Consider the following 17,037-nt stretch of genomic DNA (forward strand, 5'->3'; position numbering starts at 1 on the left):
TAAATAAATTTATCTAAACGGGAGATATACCTTTCTTATTAAGTATAAATATTTCCCGAACACATTTCAGCTCTTTACAAAAGATCCGAACCAATATTTGTGAGCCGAGTAAGCAATCTGCAAAGAAAATACCTCTTCCACTTAGCTCGTATCGTACACCCACACACACAATCAACCACACACACACACACACACACTCACTCACATCCCAAAGCGGGAACAAACAACGAAAATGAAACACAAATATATGAAACATTCACATTGTGAAAACTCTGAAAAGGAAAAGTAAATAAATATTGAGGTAGAAATATAAGTTTAATAAGTTAATGGTTATCTGTTGAAGAAGGGTTTAGATGGTGGAACGGTGTCTTATGATTCAATAAATATACATAAAATATGTATTTCTTATGAAAATTTTAGTCTTCGGTAGACATTAATGTAACTGACAGTTTATAGAAAATCGATATTAAGATAATACAGGGTGTTAACACATGACATAATTAAGCACCTGAAAAACAATCCCATGTCTATCTACTTTCCTCAAGAAACTAACGTCTTGTCGGTAATTCTTTTCTCGTCCACCAATTATTTAATTTTTCGTTTTCACACTTACACCTGTTTTAAGAATCATCAACGTAAAAGCTCTGATTGCACGTTGAATATTCAAAAAAAAAATTCGCATTTATTTTATTTATTTATTTATTTATACTTTTATTGCACAATATACAGAAGTAAATATGTACAATGAGGTGGACTTAATGCTAGAAGCATTTTCTACCAGTCAACCTGCAGGAGGTACCGGGAGCAAATTGTATGGGAGTGCAAAAAAAAAAAAAAACTTTACACGATTTTAGAGAGAAAAAAAAACAAACAAGTGCAACAAATAAATATAAAATCCTGCAACAATTTATACTTATGGAGTTTACTAATAGATAATATATAATCCTATATGCCTAATATATATAGGGTAACGTAACGTACCTTGGGACGCTTGTACCTCGGGACATTGATTGTATTTTAAAAACCGTCTAAATAAACACATTAAAATTCTACCCTAGGCATAGTATATTACTCGCTTGGCAAAACTAGTGAGTCTCGTGATCATACCAGCATCGAGTGTGTGGTGAAGACGATATGAAGTTTTTTGGAGTCAAAAGTAGCTTTTGTATAGTTTTTTGTGTTGCTTTATCTCATTGAGGCATGCTCAAAATAAAGACATGGATGTCACGTATAACTTTTCAGTTATTTAATTTTATGACATGGCAATTATCTGAAAGATTCCTATTAATTAAAAAAAAGATATTTAAATTTTGGTTAAATATTGCTTTTTTGTACCTTGGGACACGATTAAATTTGTACCTTGGGACACTGTTTCCTATAGCTTTGTACTATGGAAAATGCAAACATCTAAATAACGCCTTATATCTCTGTTCTTATTAGTGCCAGAGTGAAACTAGACAGAAGAGAGATGCAGTAAATCAATAATAACAGAGATATAAGGCGTTATTTAGAAGTTTGCATTTTCCATAGTACAAAGCTATAGGAAACAGTGTCCCAAGGTACAAACGTGTAACGTACCTTGGGTCAAAACAAGCATTTTTACTTTTATCTTAATTTAATAAAATCTGGCCACACTAAAGCTTTAGCACAAATACTAGTGATAATAGATTATATATCCTACCGAATAAAGAAAATTTCACATTAATATCTTAGTTGTACGCTGCGATAGCTTCATTCAAAGTTGGGGTAGTCGAAAATGTCCCTAGGTACGTTACGTTACCCTATATATTATATATATATTCTACGGACCTCTATTCATATTCCCTGCAGTATCCTTCATCAGAAGCCATCAGTCATTCTCCGTTGACGCCCGTATCTCTGCAGCCCTAAATCAAAGCTTTGAGATCCCTCAAGTGACTTGAGAATCAAATGACATTTGAATTTGCATACAATTTCAATGGACACCTTCGAATCAAATGACTGACGGGTAACGATGAATAGGTAAAGGACATCAAACATATAGTGCCCGCGGCTGGTTTTGGTACTGACAGTCTTGTGAGGTGGTGGATGATTAAGACCTGTATTTAGCAACAGACGATAGAAGAAAAACAGGGATGATTGTAATTATTATCACTATTGTCCAATTATGTCTCTACTAAAGATAAATTATTAAACCTACAACAGATAGCCAACTATACAAATAACAATTGACAATAGAAAGTGGCGCCACTACACCCAGCCACAATATAGTGGTCCATCTCTACTTAACTAAGAAATCTAGTTCAAGAATCTATTGTCCTACGTTGATCCTTTATGAAAGCATATTGAGTTGATTCACACATGAGTGATCTCAATGATAAGGGACCATCTTGAGATCATTGTTAAGTTGTTCAAGTGTATTAAGTTCTAATAGGCGTAAGATCTTGTTTCTGTTGTAATGGGGAAGAGAATGTAGAGACTTAATTGTTGTTACAGACATTGTGTATTATCTTATCAAAAAAGAAAGATGCAAAATTACTTAGTGCTATTTCAGAGAAAAAATGAAACCATGTAGTACCTAGTGTTTTTGTAGCGCTGATTTTCTCTTGAATGAAAAATTATATAGCTACATATTGTTAAATATACTCACGAGTAATGAAACCGTTTTATTACAAACTACCTTAATGACACAAACATTATATTTCAGGTGCTAATTATAGGTGTCCTTACTCCATAACTTATATCACAATCAGATCCCAATACAAATAAAACTGTTTTATACTTGCCAGATTCTTATCATCGCAGTTCACACTTCACCCTCAGCGTTGGTCCCACATGGCCACACCGGCATCGGCACCGTCAGCAAAACAATCCTGGCCACTTGTGCATACATTAGTGATTCACAAAGCGGCCAAATGTCAAGGGAACGTTCGTGCAACCTTGGTGGTGCGTTCCTGATTTGACGTCTAAGGTAGATCCTTTTAGTAGTAAATTAGTGCCCAAAGATTTTAAGTATAAAAGTTATTGCTAGTTACATTAAATCGCGGCAAAATAGGTACCTAGGTGTAGTATATAATACATCAACTTTTCCATTTAGGGATTGTATGATGGTGTGACAGTTTTTTTACTTATCACGTGAATGAACTTCTTGAAAATGTATCTAACAAAACACATACAAGTACCTATAAGTATTGTATTTCAGATTAAGCCATGTTTCCCCAGATTAACTCACAACGTTACCTGTGTAATGGAATTTTTATGCATTAAGGCAGCTTAAGTTTAAATGGGCCCAACCAAAGATCTAAACTAAACAAACCCAGTCAACCGAACATATTCAAAGACCGAATTTTGAAGCATCGGGGTCCAGTGTTGTGGGGCGTTGAGGCATCAAAACCAATCCCAGCAACCACTTGATATTTGGTCCTTTTACCGTGAGCGTTAAATTTGACAGGGTTCCAATTCCCTAGCAAAACCTCCTATGTTATCCCTTTTGCGAAATAGGTGTTCGCTAGGACGCGCTCGGTCACTTGGCCTCTTTTAGACGTTTGCTGAATTTGACAGAGTCCCACCACTCTTGCTAAGGCACTTCAAATGACCCGTTTGTAAAATATGCGGTTCCACGTTTGACCGCCACTTCAGTTCAGTTTGGTTGGTGTGACAGGGTTCTACCGGTCTAGTAGTTACTGGACATAGGTCCCTTTGCATAGTAAAATCGTGTTTTTCCAATACGGTTTTGAAGTGCGGTTGCGTTGGTCATTTGAGTGGGTTACTTCACAGGAAATGAATCCCTTTGTAGGATGTGACTTTGTGTTGAGGCAAATTCAGTGATTCTTTTCAATGATTTTGTTTGGTAGTTTCAGTGCAAGGATATTATTTTATAAGACAGATTTTATTTAAGTTAACAATATTGATGACCATTTTTGGTAGTGCCCCCCCCTAGATGGATGAGGAAGGCCGAGGACAGTAAATTATTTCATAGGTTTCAGGCGGCGACGCAACGACGCCTGCTAACTCAGCCAGTGGCTTACAGTTTGCCTACTGCGAAAGCAGCCTTACGACAGCGGTAGTCCACCTTTTGGAATCATACGCAACGGACGCGCGATCGCATTCAGTATTCTTTGTATAAAAATTCTGACAAGTGCGTCCACTTCGGCATTGCTGACGCCGTTTCTCCACAAATTTATGAAAATCCGTTTGGTCCGATGGCGCGATACCGATAGGACGATTATCTTTAGGGTGCTTTCACTGTACACAATATTGTACCTAAAATGGATTAAGCTCGCGCCATGCTAGTCCCACATGTCTTTAAACTTTACTGCCAATTAATCATCGTCCGCACCTTCCTAATCCGAAACTAATTAAAACGCGAAATCCCCCATGACCGGCGTTGCTGGTTCGAATCCCGGCACGAATAATTGCCAGGAACAATGTACGGGGGCTACTGAAATCAACTATTGCATAAAATAAGTACCTAAATAAGTAATTTAATTAAAATTTAGTTTACATAGATAAGACAAAAAAATCTAACTTATAATTTTTTTTAAGTTAACTAAACTTGTTCAGAGTGATTCCCTGATTTGCCTTTCATTTGGCTTACTATACCAGTAAAGTTTTGAAACAACCAGGATATTGCACTTTTTATAAAAAAAATATACGAAAAATCATTTGAGGCAAATCAAACCTGTCATTTCAGTGTAAGTACATATTTTCGAACATCACTATCTAGAAACGTGTTGAATGCATCAGCTACCACCAAAGACGAGATCATGGTACCCCTGCACGAGTATTTGTTGCTACTTGTTACAAATCAACCCTTTCTGTTCGAATAACAAAGCTTACATTATTAGGAGTATTACGACACATCATTAGTTCAACTTTGTTAAATAACTGAAAATAATTAAGTCCTTTTAAAGTTCCTGACTCCATCATTAGGTGGGCAGTTCTTCTTTTTAACCTACATAATGGATAAAAAATTATCCCGAATTTGAAAAAAATTACTTTAGCTTTTTGGTGAACTCTAATAATTTTTATGATAGCTACATTTCTATTCTATCAAAAAAGGTGGTTGGCCGCGAAGTTTAAGTATTTTTTCAAGATTTTCAGAACATAATACGTGGATAAGGCAAAGAAAATTACACCTTCGTCACAGAATCTTTTATTTTTTTTATCGAAATAGTCTTCGTCGATTAAAATGAAACTTTTTTGATACGTTAATAAACAAAATACCATTTTAGAAACCATATGAAGGAATGGATTTTTAGTAATAACAAAATATTTATTAAGTAGTTATTACCACTCTGTCACAATTTCAGCTAAAATGAAGCTTGTTTTTGCTATAAATATTTTTTCGCTACTAATTACAGTCAAAAATTAACAGCATAGACGTTAACATCAATGACTAAATTTAATATGATTTTTCCAAAGTTGCACTATTTATAACAGAACATATAAACGACCAAAAATAAGTTGACTACCAGGAGACACCAATCGTTACAGAGTGGTAAACGATGTGACATAGTTGTTATTCTATTAAATATGCGGCAGCGTTTTGGAATAAAACAGTTTTATTTAAAAATAATAATTTAGTAACTTACTTATAAATCATTATGGTTTCAATTTAGTCAAAAAAATTACTGGATATATCTTTATTGTTAGTATAACTAATGAAATCACACTTGAGAACCTCTGGAGAGTGAAATATCCGTATTTCAGGAACTTAAAGGACAAATTTGTTCCAACTACATAAAATAGTGTTTATCTGCACAAATAATATTTTCGGCAACCTAAAATTTAAGTAACTTAATGGAAAATTACGTAATTTGTTAAAGTTTTAACCAGCCATATTTCGAAAATACAGCAGTGGCTCTTAGAACTTGAAAAAAATACTCTTTCCTTTTTTAATTGCCTTAGAAGCTGGAAGAACTTTAATGTTATCATCAAACATCCGATAAATCATTCTCCACCATATTAAACAGTCTACCACATTCATCGTCTGTTCTTGAGAAAAATAGCACGAAATTACCTTTTTCACAAACGAAACTTTTTATTAATGCAGCGCAAGTGTATTGGACGTTCCTTTCGCTTCTTACTTTAACCAAAACGTGTAGTTTCTCTTCAATTTTTCTTTGATGAATTTCCTCAGGTTGGAGTGTTTCGTAAGAATGTGACAGATTTGTCGTGTGACAGAGGGGTAAAATGTGTTGCAAAGTCGATTAGCATTTAAACAGTAACATAAAGTGTAATATTCACATGTTGATTGCAAAGTAATTGTTATTACCAATGAGTAAATAACAAAATAATAATTTAATTGTATTTTATTTTAACAATTGCCTACGTGACCAAACCTCAATTGACAGTAATATAAAAAATGACCCTGGACCAGGACTTATTAATATTGAATCATCAATTAATTCTATGTTTATGACACCAGCGCAGGCTATTGACATCTTAAAAATTATAAAAAATATGAAAAACACAAATAGTGTCGGTTATGACGACATAAGTACAAAAGTCCTCAAATCTGTCGCTGAAATAATTGCTCCTGTCTTAGCTTATATAGTGAACTTATGCATTGATAGTGGTATATTTCCTACAAAGTTGAAGCCGACTGTTGTAAAACCGCTCTTTAAGAAAGAAGATAGACAACAACTGAAATATTATAGACCCATAGCATTAATCTCAGTTATATCGAAAATTTTTGAAAAATATTTCTACAATATTATTTACTCATTTTTAGACAAAAATAAGATATTAGCCAGGGAGCAATATGGGTTTAGAAAAAATAAAACAATTAATATGGCAATATTTGAAATAATAAACACAGTAATGCAAAGTGTCGATGACAGAATTCCTATATGTGCTCTGTATATGGACATGTCTAAGGCGTTTGACTGTGTGGACCACAAAACGTTACTAGCCAAACTTAATTTGTACGGTATTCGAGGAAACGCCTTACAACTATTAAAATCATACCTAGAAGAGCGTACACAATATACAGAAATTACAAAAATATGCCACATATCTAAAAAAGAAACAGTTTATTTATCAAAGGCCCGCAAAGTTAATTATGGAGTGCCTCAAGGGAGTGTGTTAGGACCACTTCTATTTTTAATTTACATTAATGACATGCCAAAATATATTAAATTCCCCACTATACTATTTGCAGACGACAGTACAGCTATAATTAAGTGTAATAATGACGAAAATTATGAAAACAATATAAACAATACTCTATTACAGATCATAAAATGGTTAAAACTCAACAACCTTAAAGCAAATCTGGAAAAAACAAAACTTATGCAATTCTATCAACGGACATCTAGTTTTCCCAATTTACAAATCAAACACGATAACATAAAAATTGAAGAAGTACTAGAGACAAAATTCTTAGGGCTACATATAGATAATAAATTAACTTGGAAAAGACAAAGTCAGGAACTTAGCAAAAAACTGAGCAAATTTGCCTACACTCTTTATAAACTCAGCAAAGTTGTAAATACAGAGACCCTTCTAACAGCATATCACGGATATGTTTCCTCGGCTCTGCGATATGGCATAATATTTTGGGGCAACTGCACTGAACGTGAAACCATATTTAAGGGGCAAAAAAGATGTATCAGAGCCATGTTCAATTTAAAAAGAACGGAAAGTTGCAAACCTTTTTATATGAAACATAAAATTTTGACTCTACCATCTCTATACATTTACGAAGTAGCTATTTTTGTAAAAACAAATCCAAATCTTTTTACCCGTGCACATGAAATTCATAGCCGGAACTTACGGAACAGGGATAGGTTGTGTGCACATAAAGGAAACACTGCTCTTTTACGAAAAAGCATTTTATGTATGGCGCCACAGATTTATAATAAATTGCCAAGAGCACTGATAGAATGTGACATAAAAAAATTCAAAAATGAACTCTTTAAATTATTAGTAAAGGGTTGTTATTATAATATTAATGATTTTCTTGCTGATAATTTTAAATGACAACCTAATTATTTATATATTTGTACGAAATAAAACATGAATATTAGAATTGACATTAAAATTAAAATTATATAATATGACATCTTAACTGTATACTGCTCCCTCTTTTTTATTATCATAACATTGACTGAATTTACTAGATGTTAGTTTGATATTGTTTGACTTTTAAATGTAATGTAATTTTTAATGTAATTTTAGATGTAATATTAATTTTGCATGTAATTATTTGAAACAGGACATTGCATGTTATAATTATAGTATACCTACACTTAATTTGTACGTCCAACTAGGACAGAACATAGCGCTAATTTTAAAACCCTACCATCATGTTGTACACCTATGTTTCACAAATAAATAATTTTGATTTTGATTTTGATTTTTTGTGACGAAGCTGTCGCCGAATAAACACACGCACCTCCTGTCACACTTTGCGGGTGGCCGATACGCGGTGTCTGGATCTCAAAGGGAAAATCTTACCAAGGGGAAAAGGAGACCTAATCTCTGATCGATGGCAATAAGGACGAGTGGCTCAAACAAATATTTTAAATGGCAACCTACGTGACAGAATGTAACTACTAAAACATTAGGTAGTAAGAGACAAATTTTCAACATTTTTTTAAAATATTTCTGAAATCATTTAAAAATATATATTTTGTTTTACTAAATAGGTAATATCTTCTGGAGTTTAAATAATTTTTTATATTTTATGTCGTCATATATATTTTTTGTAACATTATCGAATATGCGCAGGATGAAGTGGCGGGAGACAGCCAAGATTCGTATGAAATACACCTCTGTCACGCGGATTTACCACTCTGTAACGTAATTTTAAATACAAAAATATAAATTTATATTTTTGTAAACGTGCACAGCCGTTGTGTTTTTAGTACAATGCACGCTGAAATATAAATAAATAAATAAATATTTGAAAAAATCATGATTTTTTCTTCACAACTGATGGAGACTAAGTTATGTAGGTTAAAAAGAAGAACTGCCCAGGTACATACTATCATTATTTAATTGTAATGGGACAAAATATAGTAATTCTGTTCATTATCATACTTATCAGTGCGTTTGATAATAACCTCACCAACATTAAACACTAACCCCCTTATTCATAAAAACTTTTTTTATGAATAAGGGGGTTAAAGTCGTATAACTTTTGAATAGCTAAGCCGATTTTGACAAAACATGGTCCAATACCCATATTACAGGCTCTGTCTAGCTTTAGGTCGGATGGCCATTAGCTGACAAATCCAGAGGCATATACACAAGTTAAAGGTTAGGCAGTGCCCTGAACCTACAATTAATGCACTAGGTATCTAATAATCTTCCATAGTTAATTAGCAACAGTAAATCATCTGTCCGATGATATCTGACGTCCCATATCGGGCGAGTGCAACTGTGCTGAGCGTCAATTAGATGAAATCCGATCCAGCTTGATCCGCTAGGATTAAAGGGTTATTAATTAAGGGGTCTTTGGGGTTTATTGGGGGTAAAATAAGTAGGGTTTTACGTAAAGTATCTTATTTTTAAAAGCTACAGGGATAAAGTGAAATAGGTTTAAACGTAAACTTCACAAAAGTTGCAGCATTTTTTTTCGAATTTACCAATATAGGTACCTACCTAATCTAATAGCTTTTATTACCTTGCCTAGAGTAAAATTGATTTCATAACTGAAAATCAAAATGCAACAAGTACCTAAAATGGAACGAAACCGAAGATAAAAGAACCTCATCCTTTTTTTGAAGTCGGTTAACAAAACATTAATATACAAGTAAGTATGTTCCTTCACAAATAAACTCTTCCTTACTAAACGACGTTTCTTGTACATAAACTTGAGTGAGAAATATAAAGTTTATTCTCTAAATATTCTCTTGGGAGCCGGCAGTGCCCTGAGCGCGAATAAAGGTAAAGAGTTTGGTCCAAGAGATGTTATACTTGAATGAGGTAGGTATTGTGGTTGTATTTTTTAACCTCGACGGAAAAAGAGGAGTGTTATAAGTTCAACGTGTCTGTGGTATTGCGTGTGTGTAGGTGTCTGTCTGTGGTGGCGTAACTTTCAAACAGCTGAATCGATTTTTATTGTTTTTTTAATGTCATGTCATAGATAATATTACCCTGAGTGTTCTTAGCCTTGTTTCATGGAAATCAGTTTAGCCGTTCAAGAGTTTTGCGGATTTTTTACGTTGCTTAGGTAATGGTGACTTGTGTGAATTAGTTATCTCCGTTTTGAAATAAAGATGATTCCTGCAAATTATAGCAATATAATCTACATAGTTTCGATGCGTGTGATTGTATCAAAAGCTAAAAATATATACGTGTAAAAATAATCTTTGTTAACATTTCATCAACTCTCCTAACCCTGGTAGCAATACCATATCATAGTGCTCAAGTACAATAGCGAGCTTTGCTATTATCATATGTCCCGAGAGAGTACCGACGGAACGTTTGTCTTTTTAGCACATTTGTCTAAAGTATTCTTGTATTTTTACTTCGTCGCATACATTTCCTTGCTACGTAAAGAATGGGGACTACCGTTTTTTTGCTCACCAGTTGGCGCCACTGTCGACTGAGGTAAAGAGGTACCATAGCTGTCAAATTTATCAAAGGCGACTTTATCAAATTGGCGCCAAATAAAGTTTTTAAATCTTGAATCTTATAAGCTTATTAATTATAAAATAACTATCATCATATCGAGTTACTATGCCGCAATGTTGTTCAGATCCGTTATATTGGGAAAGAAAAGGAGGACATATGTTACCAAGTGATAAAACTGTTCTAAAACAGTGGCTTGTGAAATAATTATTATCCGATAATCTCGTGTTTGTGAAAATCATTATAACCAATTTCAGAAAGAACATAATGTAAATAAGGATTAGGCATTTAATAAATACACTAAAAATAAAAGAATTACACACTGATTTAACTTTTATTTATCCTCTCCGTTTAAACACACTGCTATACAAAAAATATAACACATTAGTAATCCACACAATGAATGCTGGTTGAGTTGTTAGTTGAAACTTAATAATGGTAGTATAGTATACTAAGTATTCTATTATTTGTGGGGGTGTCAGTACCTGCACCTGGCTCACTCGAATGGAGCCTTTGTCCATGTCCGCCTTAAGGTCTAAACTCCACTCCTAAGCTTGGACCATTTCCTACCACACTGGTCCTCTGCAGGTTGGTGGGTTCGAAAATCTAGATATGCAGGTTTTATCACGATGTTTTCATTCACCGTAAGAGCGATGGTATGTACGGTGGCCTGCGCCTAAAAGTATACAGGCGGCGATTTTAAAATAGCGATCTCAAGCTCACATGCTGCTCAAGCACATCCACATAAACACCACTGCTACACACATCACACACAACACATCCCCGGATTTATAACAGATGTAGCTGGTCCCTTCATCGTCAGGGATCGCTATTTTAAAAACTCCGCCTGTATACTTTTAGGCGCAGGCCACCGTACACTGTACATAAATTCCAAAGTAGTTACTCATTGGTGACAATATCTAGATCTGGAGTTTCATTTTTAGTGTTTACACTGCTATACAAAGTTTCTTAAGGCCATTCAACAGTATACACTGAATCATTTTGTTGTATGATGCTGTCCTCTACGTTAACAACCAAGTTACTGTTACGGTCATAGTCTTGGTGTCTGTAAAAAGCAAAAACATAGCTGTTACCTAAGCAAACAAGCATACATTTCGTAAAAAATAAGTTTGTAAACAGTAAACAAACTAACCTCTGAATTAGCTGCTCTTTGAGACCGCTTATTTATGCGCCTCTTTTCCTTAATTCAGCTTTCAAAGCGTGCACATTCATCGATAAATAATCCATATTTGCGATAATTTCGCGAAAAGAGATCACTTTTCAACAGGGAAATGAACGAAAATATAATTTATCACGAAGCCCGCCAAACAAATTATATGAAAAGTAAAATGTCACTTAACCTCAGTCGACACCAGCGCCCCTAGCGGCAAATTCACACGCGTTACTCCCCATTGGCTACGCTCCTTTCATATCTCTTGGCTGCTACGGGATTCTGAAAGAAAATACTAAGTTAGATTAAAACTTATAAGAATATTTTAAAAATTTGAAATTCAGAAAGTTTTAAATAATTATGTTGATAAGTAAGTGTTTTGTAAAATAAATCAATCCTAACTACGAGTATATTAATATTATAAATGCGAAAGTAACTGTGTCTGTCTGTCTATCTGTTACTCTTTCACGCCAAAACTAATGAATGAATTTGAATGAAATTTGGTGTACATATTACAGATGTTCTAGACAAGAGAAAGAACATAGTCTACTTTTTATCCCGGAATTCCCACGGGAAAACTTTTTAAGGCGAAGCGAAGCTCGCGGGAGCAGCTAGTTTATTTATTTATTTATTTATTTATTCATAGGAAAACTTACAGCTAAATATTATACATAAGAAATTTCGATTAATAATACATAGCCAATTAAAAGTTTTCACACATATGTTAGTAAAAATAAGTAAAAATAAGTTCTTATTGAGCAGAAATACAGCTCGCACAAATTATTCGCTCAACAAAACAGATGAGCTAAAACTCTCCGTAAAACTATAGTTAATTAATCCTACTTGGCTACAAAATAAATCTAAATCAACATTTGCATTTGACAACTCGTTAAAACCGCTGGATGCTCTCAGAAGAAATGAGTTCTGCCTATAATTGGTGCGGGCAAATGGTACATATAGGAGGACAGACTTACGCAAACTTCTACGGGGTATTGACAGATGTATGTTTTGAAGCAGTTCCGGGCAGTCAATTTTGCTCTGTGCTATCTTGACGAGAAAAGTTACATCTGCTGCTTTACGCCTAATAGCAAGAGGGAGCAGGTGTAATTTATTACAGTTAAACTCGTAGGTACGTTTCGGTAATTTAAATTTGAATGCGAGATAACGAATGAATTTACGTTGAATTGCTTCGATTTTAGAAATATACACGTCGTATCTCGGATTCCAGACCTGTGATGCATACTCGAGTATACTTCTTACTAGAGAGCAATACAACACCTTAATAGGTTTCATAGACTTGAATGGTTTGCAAGATCGAATTAGGAATCCTAGTGATTTATAGGCTTTTTTAACAATGTGGTCAATGTGTTTATCAAGTAATAATTTGGAATCCATGATCACTCCTAAGTCTCGGATCTCGCTAGTACTACAGATGGGTTGGTCTTTAAGTTTATAAATGGATGGGTGTTGATATTTTTTGCGACTGAATGAAATTGAAAAACATTTGGAAACATTTAAATCTAGCTTGTTTGCTGAGCAATACTTGTCAAGTCTGAGAAGATCTTCCTGAAGCAGGGATTCGTCTAATTCATTATTTACGACTCTAAAAACTTTTAAATCATCTGCAAAAAGAAGGAAATTTGAATTATAAAAACACAAGTTGATATCGTTGATAAATAAAATAAATAGCAATGGTCCCAGCAATGACCCCTGAGGAACTCCTGAAGGTATATCCGTCCAAGATGACATGAACCCGTTAAGTACCACTGCCTGAGTTCTATTTTTTATGTATGATGAGAACCAGCGGAAAAGATCACCCCTTATACCAGCAGATAAAAGCTTTCTAAGTAACAAATTGTTATCTATACGATCAAAAGCTTTACTGTAGTCCGTAAACACTGCATCAACCTGATTATTACTATCCATTTGATCACTAATGAATTCATTGAAAACAACCATGTTGGAAACTGTGGATCTTTGCTTTAAGAAACCATGTTGTTGCGCATTGAAAGTCGATTTGAGTGCGGCATAAACCTGGTTATATACTAAACGTTCAAGCACTTTAGCTATAAGGCACAGTTTGGATATTGGCCTGTAGTTGTCAACCATGTTCTTGGGGCCTTTTTTATGTATGGGGCTGATGAACGCTGACTTCCATAGAGAAGGCATCACACCCTCCGACAAAGATCTCTTAAATAAAATCGATAGTGGAATTGATAGACACTCAGAACATTTAGTTAAAAATACAGCTGGAAGTTGATCCGGACCTGCAGACTTAAATGGATCCAAGGAGCTTAGAAGTATGTCGATTTGTTCAGTGGATATTTCAATTGTAGCAATGTCCACAGGAGAGGATGGTATATTGTCAAACATAATGTTCTCTTCTTCATGCTCCGATAAGGGCTGCAAGAAGGTGGAGTGAAAATATGCTGAAAAAAGGTTACTGATTACCTCACCGGAAGACGAGGTAGTGTTAGCATAGGTCATGGAAGCTGGATAGGAACCTCCCTTCCGTTTGTTTTTAATAAACGACCAGAAGGCTCGCGGGTTTTTAGTAACCGAATCTTCAATTTGGGTGATGTAGTTAGCATAACAGGATTTTTCTAGGTGCTTAATTCTCTCCCTTAGATATTCGAATGAGACTTTGTCATGTAAATTACCATACTTTTTAAATTTTTTGTGGTATTTATGTTTTTCTTTTAACGCTTTAATAATAGACCCGTTGAACCAAGGCGGGTATTTGGAGTTAGTCGAAATCTGTTTAGGAACGTGATTATTGCGGATATTGTAAATAATATTGTAAAATATAGTTACTGCCTCATCGACGGAACCATTAGCCAGTACTGTGTTCCAATCAATATCGTAAACCTCTTTTTTAATTTTCTCATAGTCGGCAGAGTTATATTTATATTTAATGCGTGGAGATGGAAGTAGTGGTTCGAGTTCAATAAAAGAAATAGTAATAAAGAGAGCTCTATGATATGGATCCTCTTGCACTAAGGGATCAGAACACGAATCCACGCCGACACTATCGTTGCAGAGAACCAGATCAAGGATACGATTGAATTGATTTACGATATGGTTATATTGTTGTAAATTGCAGAAGCTAATAGTATCGAGAAAATTATTGACGTGCTCGGTAGGTACCACGCCAGCTTCGAGCCCGTCGCCGCTGCCGGTGGTGTTCCAATCTATGCAGCTCATGTTGAAATCTCCTACCACCAAGAATTTGTCAGTATCATTATTTGTGTTAATATATTCCAGCCTCGAACAGTAATTGAGAAGTTGGTCTGCAAGCGACAATCCTAAGTTTTCAGAACACAGGTAAAGAGTGCAAATATTAAGATTAAAACAGTTTTTCGTACGAGGACAGGTTAAAGTGACGGACACCCATATATCTTCCGCCGACGACTGCCACTCCGGCCTATTATTTGCTATTAAATCTCTCTTAATCGCAATTAAGACCCCCCCGCCCCTCTCTTGCTGCGTACGAACGTAATCACGATCTCGCCTCCATACATGATATCTCTCATCAAATAATTCCTGGTCATAAATACCATCATTAAGCCAAGTTTCAGTGAGGCATATTATGTCGAAGTTATTTATTGCTACGTTTCTAGAAAAAATGCTAGTCTTGGTTCGAAGCCCTCTCGTATTTTGATAGTAAACTGTTAAGTTCGGCATTGTGTACAGAAAATAATTAACAGCACATTAACAATGGATATAATAAAGCAGTAAATAATATTATCAAAGGATGTTATTGTAAGTGAAACCTCAATAGCCAAACAAAGGACAAGACCACATCGGAAGCAAGTTATTATAAGATAAGATATGTACCTACACCTCACGCCAACGAAGGCACAACTGCAAAAAACTAAATACTTCATATCTCCTGAGAGCCCGCGATTTACACCTAGGTATGCCAATACTAACAAACAGTAAATTACATATCTTAAGTTTAAATAACTTCGTTTATTTATCCGCCTAAGTATCGCTAAACAAAAGCAGTTAATTAGTAACAATGTAAGTAATTCCTCACTAAAAACAAGTGACGGTAAAATGTAGTTGTCATCGAAGCACAGGATTGAACCCAGTAAACACAAAAATGGCATAACTAACATAAAATTAAATACAATTGATCTAAAGTAGTCCTTAAGATTATTATGCGTAAGAGTAACTACAGCAATTGCGAAATCTAATATAAGACCATCATGCGACAAACGCATGGAATAACAGATAACAGTTGTAGACAAAAGCGGCCCGAGTTGAATACAAAAGGCTGGGATATCGACAAAAAATGTAACAAAAAATGAGTAGTCAGGGGTGTTTAACGTATTAAAACTTAGTTCGGAGCAATATGATTGATTCGTTGTGAGTCGGAGAAGACTGTTTACTTCAACTTGTTTAAATCACTTAAGCACTTGATAATAAGAACGGGCGATGAGTCATTTTTACGTATGTGAATTTTAGCATGCTTGACCCATATATAAGCATAGTTCTTTTCCTTAGCAGATTGCTTTGCCTTTGTAAGAAGCTTCTTGTTGCCCGGTGATAGGTGATCATTCACATAAATGCGCTGATCACAGTTCGAGAAGCCCAAATCAGAAGCAATTAAAGCTTTAGAGCGTCTGGCGGCTGCCACAAAGTCCTCCTTTACATAACGGTTAACAAATCCAAGCAGTATAGATTTTTCATTTGAGTTAAATATCGGCACTCGCGTAACGAAGTTAATTTGAGAATTTTGAATAGGCAAGTTGATATGCTCACCCAATGATGCCACAATATTGAACAGGTTTTCACCATTTTTTACCGGAACCCCCTTTATTTCCACGTTATTAAGGCGCGACCATTGATCCTTATCAATTGCCTCCTGTTGCAGAGTATCCACTGATGATTGGGTAACCTTCAGCACCTCCTTGATCTCCTCGATTGCCGAGACACGGTCATGCAGTCCCACAAGCTGCGTCTCGAAGTCATCCACTTTAGAACTGGCGAATTCGCAGCTCTTTATAACTTCCTGCATGTTTGATTTTAACTCGTTAACGTCCGAGATAAGTTTTGGTAGCTCATCTAGTTTATGAGTTAGGATGTCCAAACGGTTTATAATGTCCTCCAGGGTAGCCTCTCTTTTAGCAACAGGGCTTTTGCCTCTCGGAGAAGATATGCGACATTTAGGGCACTTCCATCCAGCTCTACGATCAGTTCCTAGGTTGCGATAGCCTCTCTCGGTGATGTTCGCGCAAGAAAAGCAGAAGCTTTTGATACAGCCGGAGCAAGCTGCGCCATCGCCGCAAGTAGTATTA

The 17,037-nt window shown here is 35.1% G+C and overlaps 1 protein-coding gene across 1 annotated transcript; it reads right to left on the reverse strand.

Moving 5' to 3' along the window:
- Nucleotides 1-16,124: 16,124 nt before the first annotated feature.
- On the reverse strand, nt 16,125-16,757 carry LOC119690422. The gene has a single exon (XM_038105428.2). The coding sequence runs from the start codon at nt 16,755-16,757 to the stop codon at nt 16,125-16,127; it is 633 nt and encodes a 210-aa protein (XP_037961356.2).
- Nucleotides 16,758-17,037: the final 280 nt, after the last annotated feature.

The sequence above is a fragment of the Plutella xylostella genome, chromosome 7 (genome assembly GCF_932276165.1).
Source record: "Plutella xylostella chromosome 7, ilPluXylo3.1, whole genome shotgun sequence".
Lineage (NCBI taxonomy): Eukaryota > Metazoa > Arthropoda > Insecta > Lepidoptera > Plutellidae > Plutella > Plutella xylostella.

Excerpts from the sequence above, each read along its gene's own strand:
- LOC119690422 (XM_038105428.2), bottom strand. The coding sequence starts at position 16,757 with ATGCAGGAAGTTATAAAGAGCTGCGAATTCGCCAGTTCTAAAGTGGAT.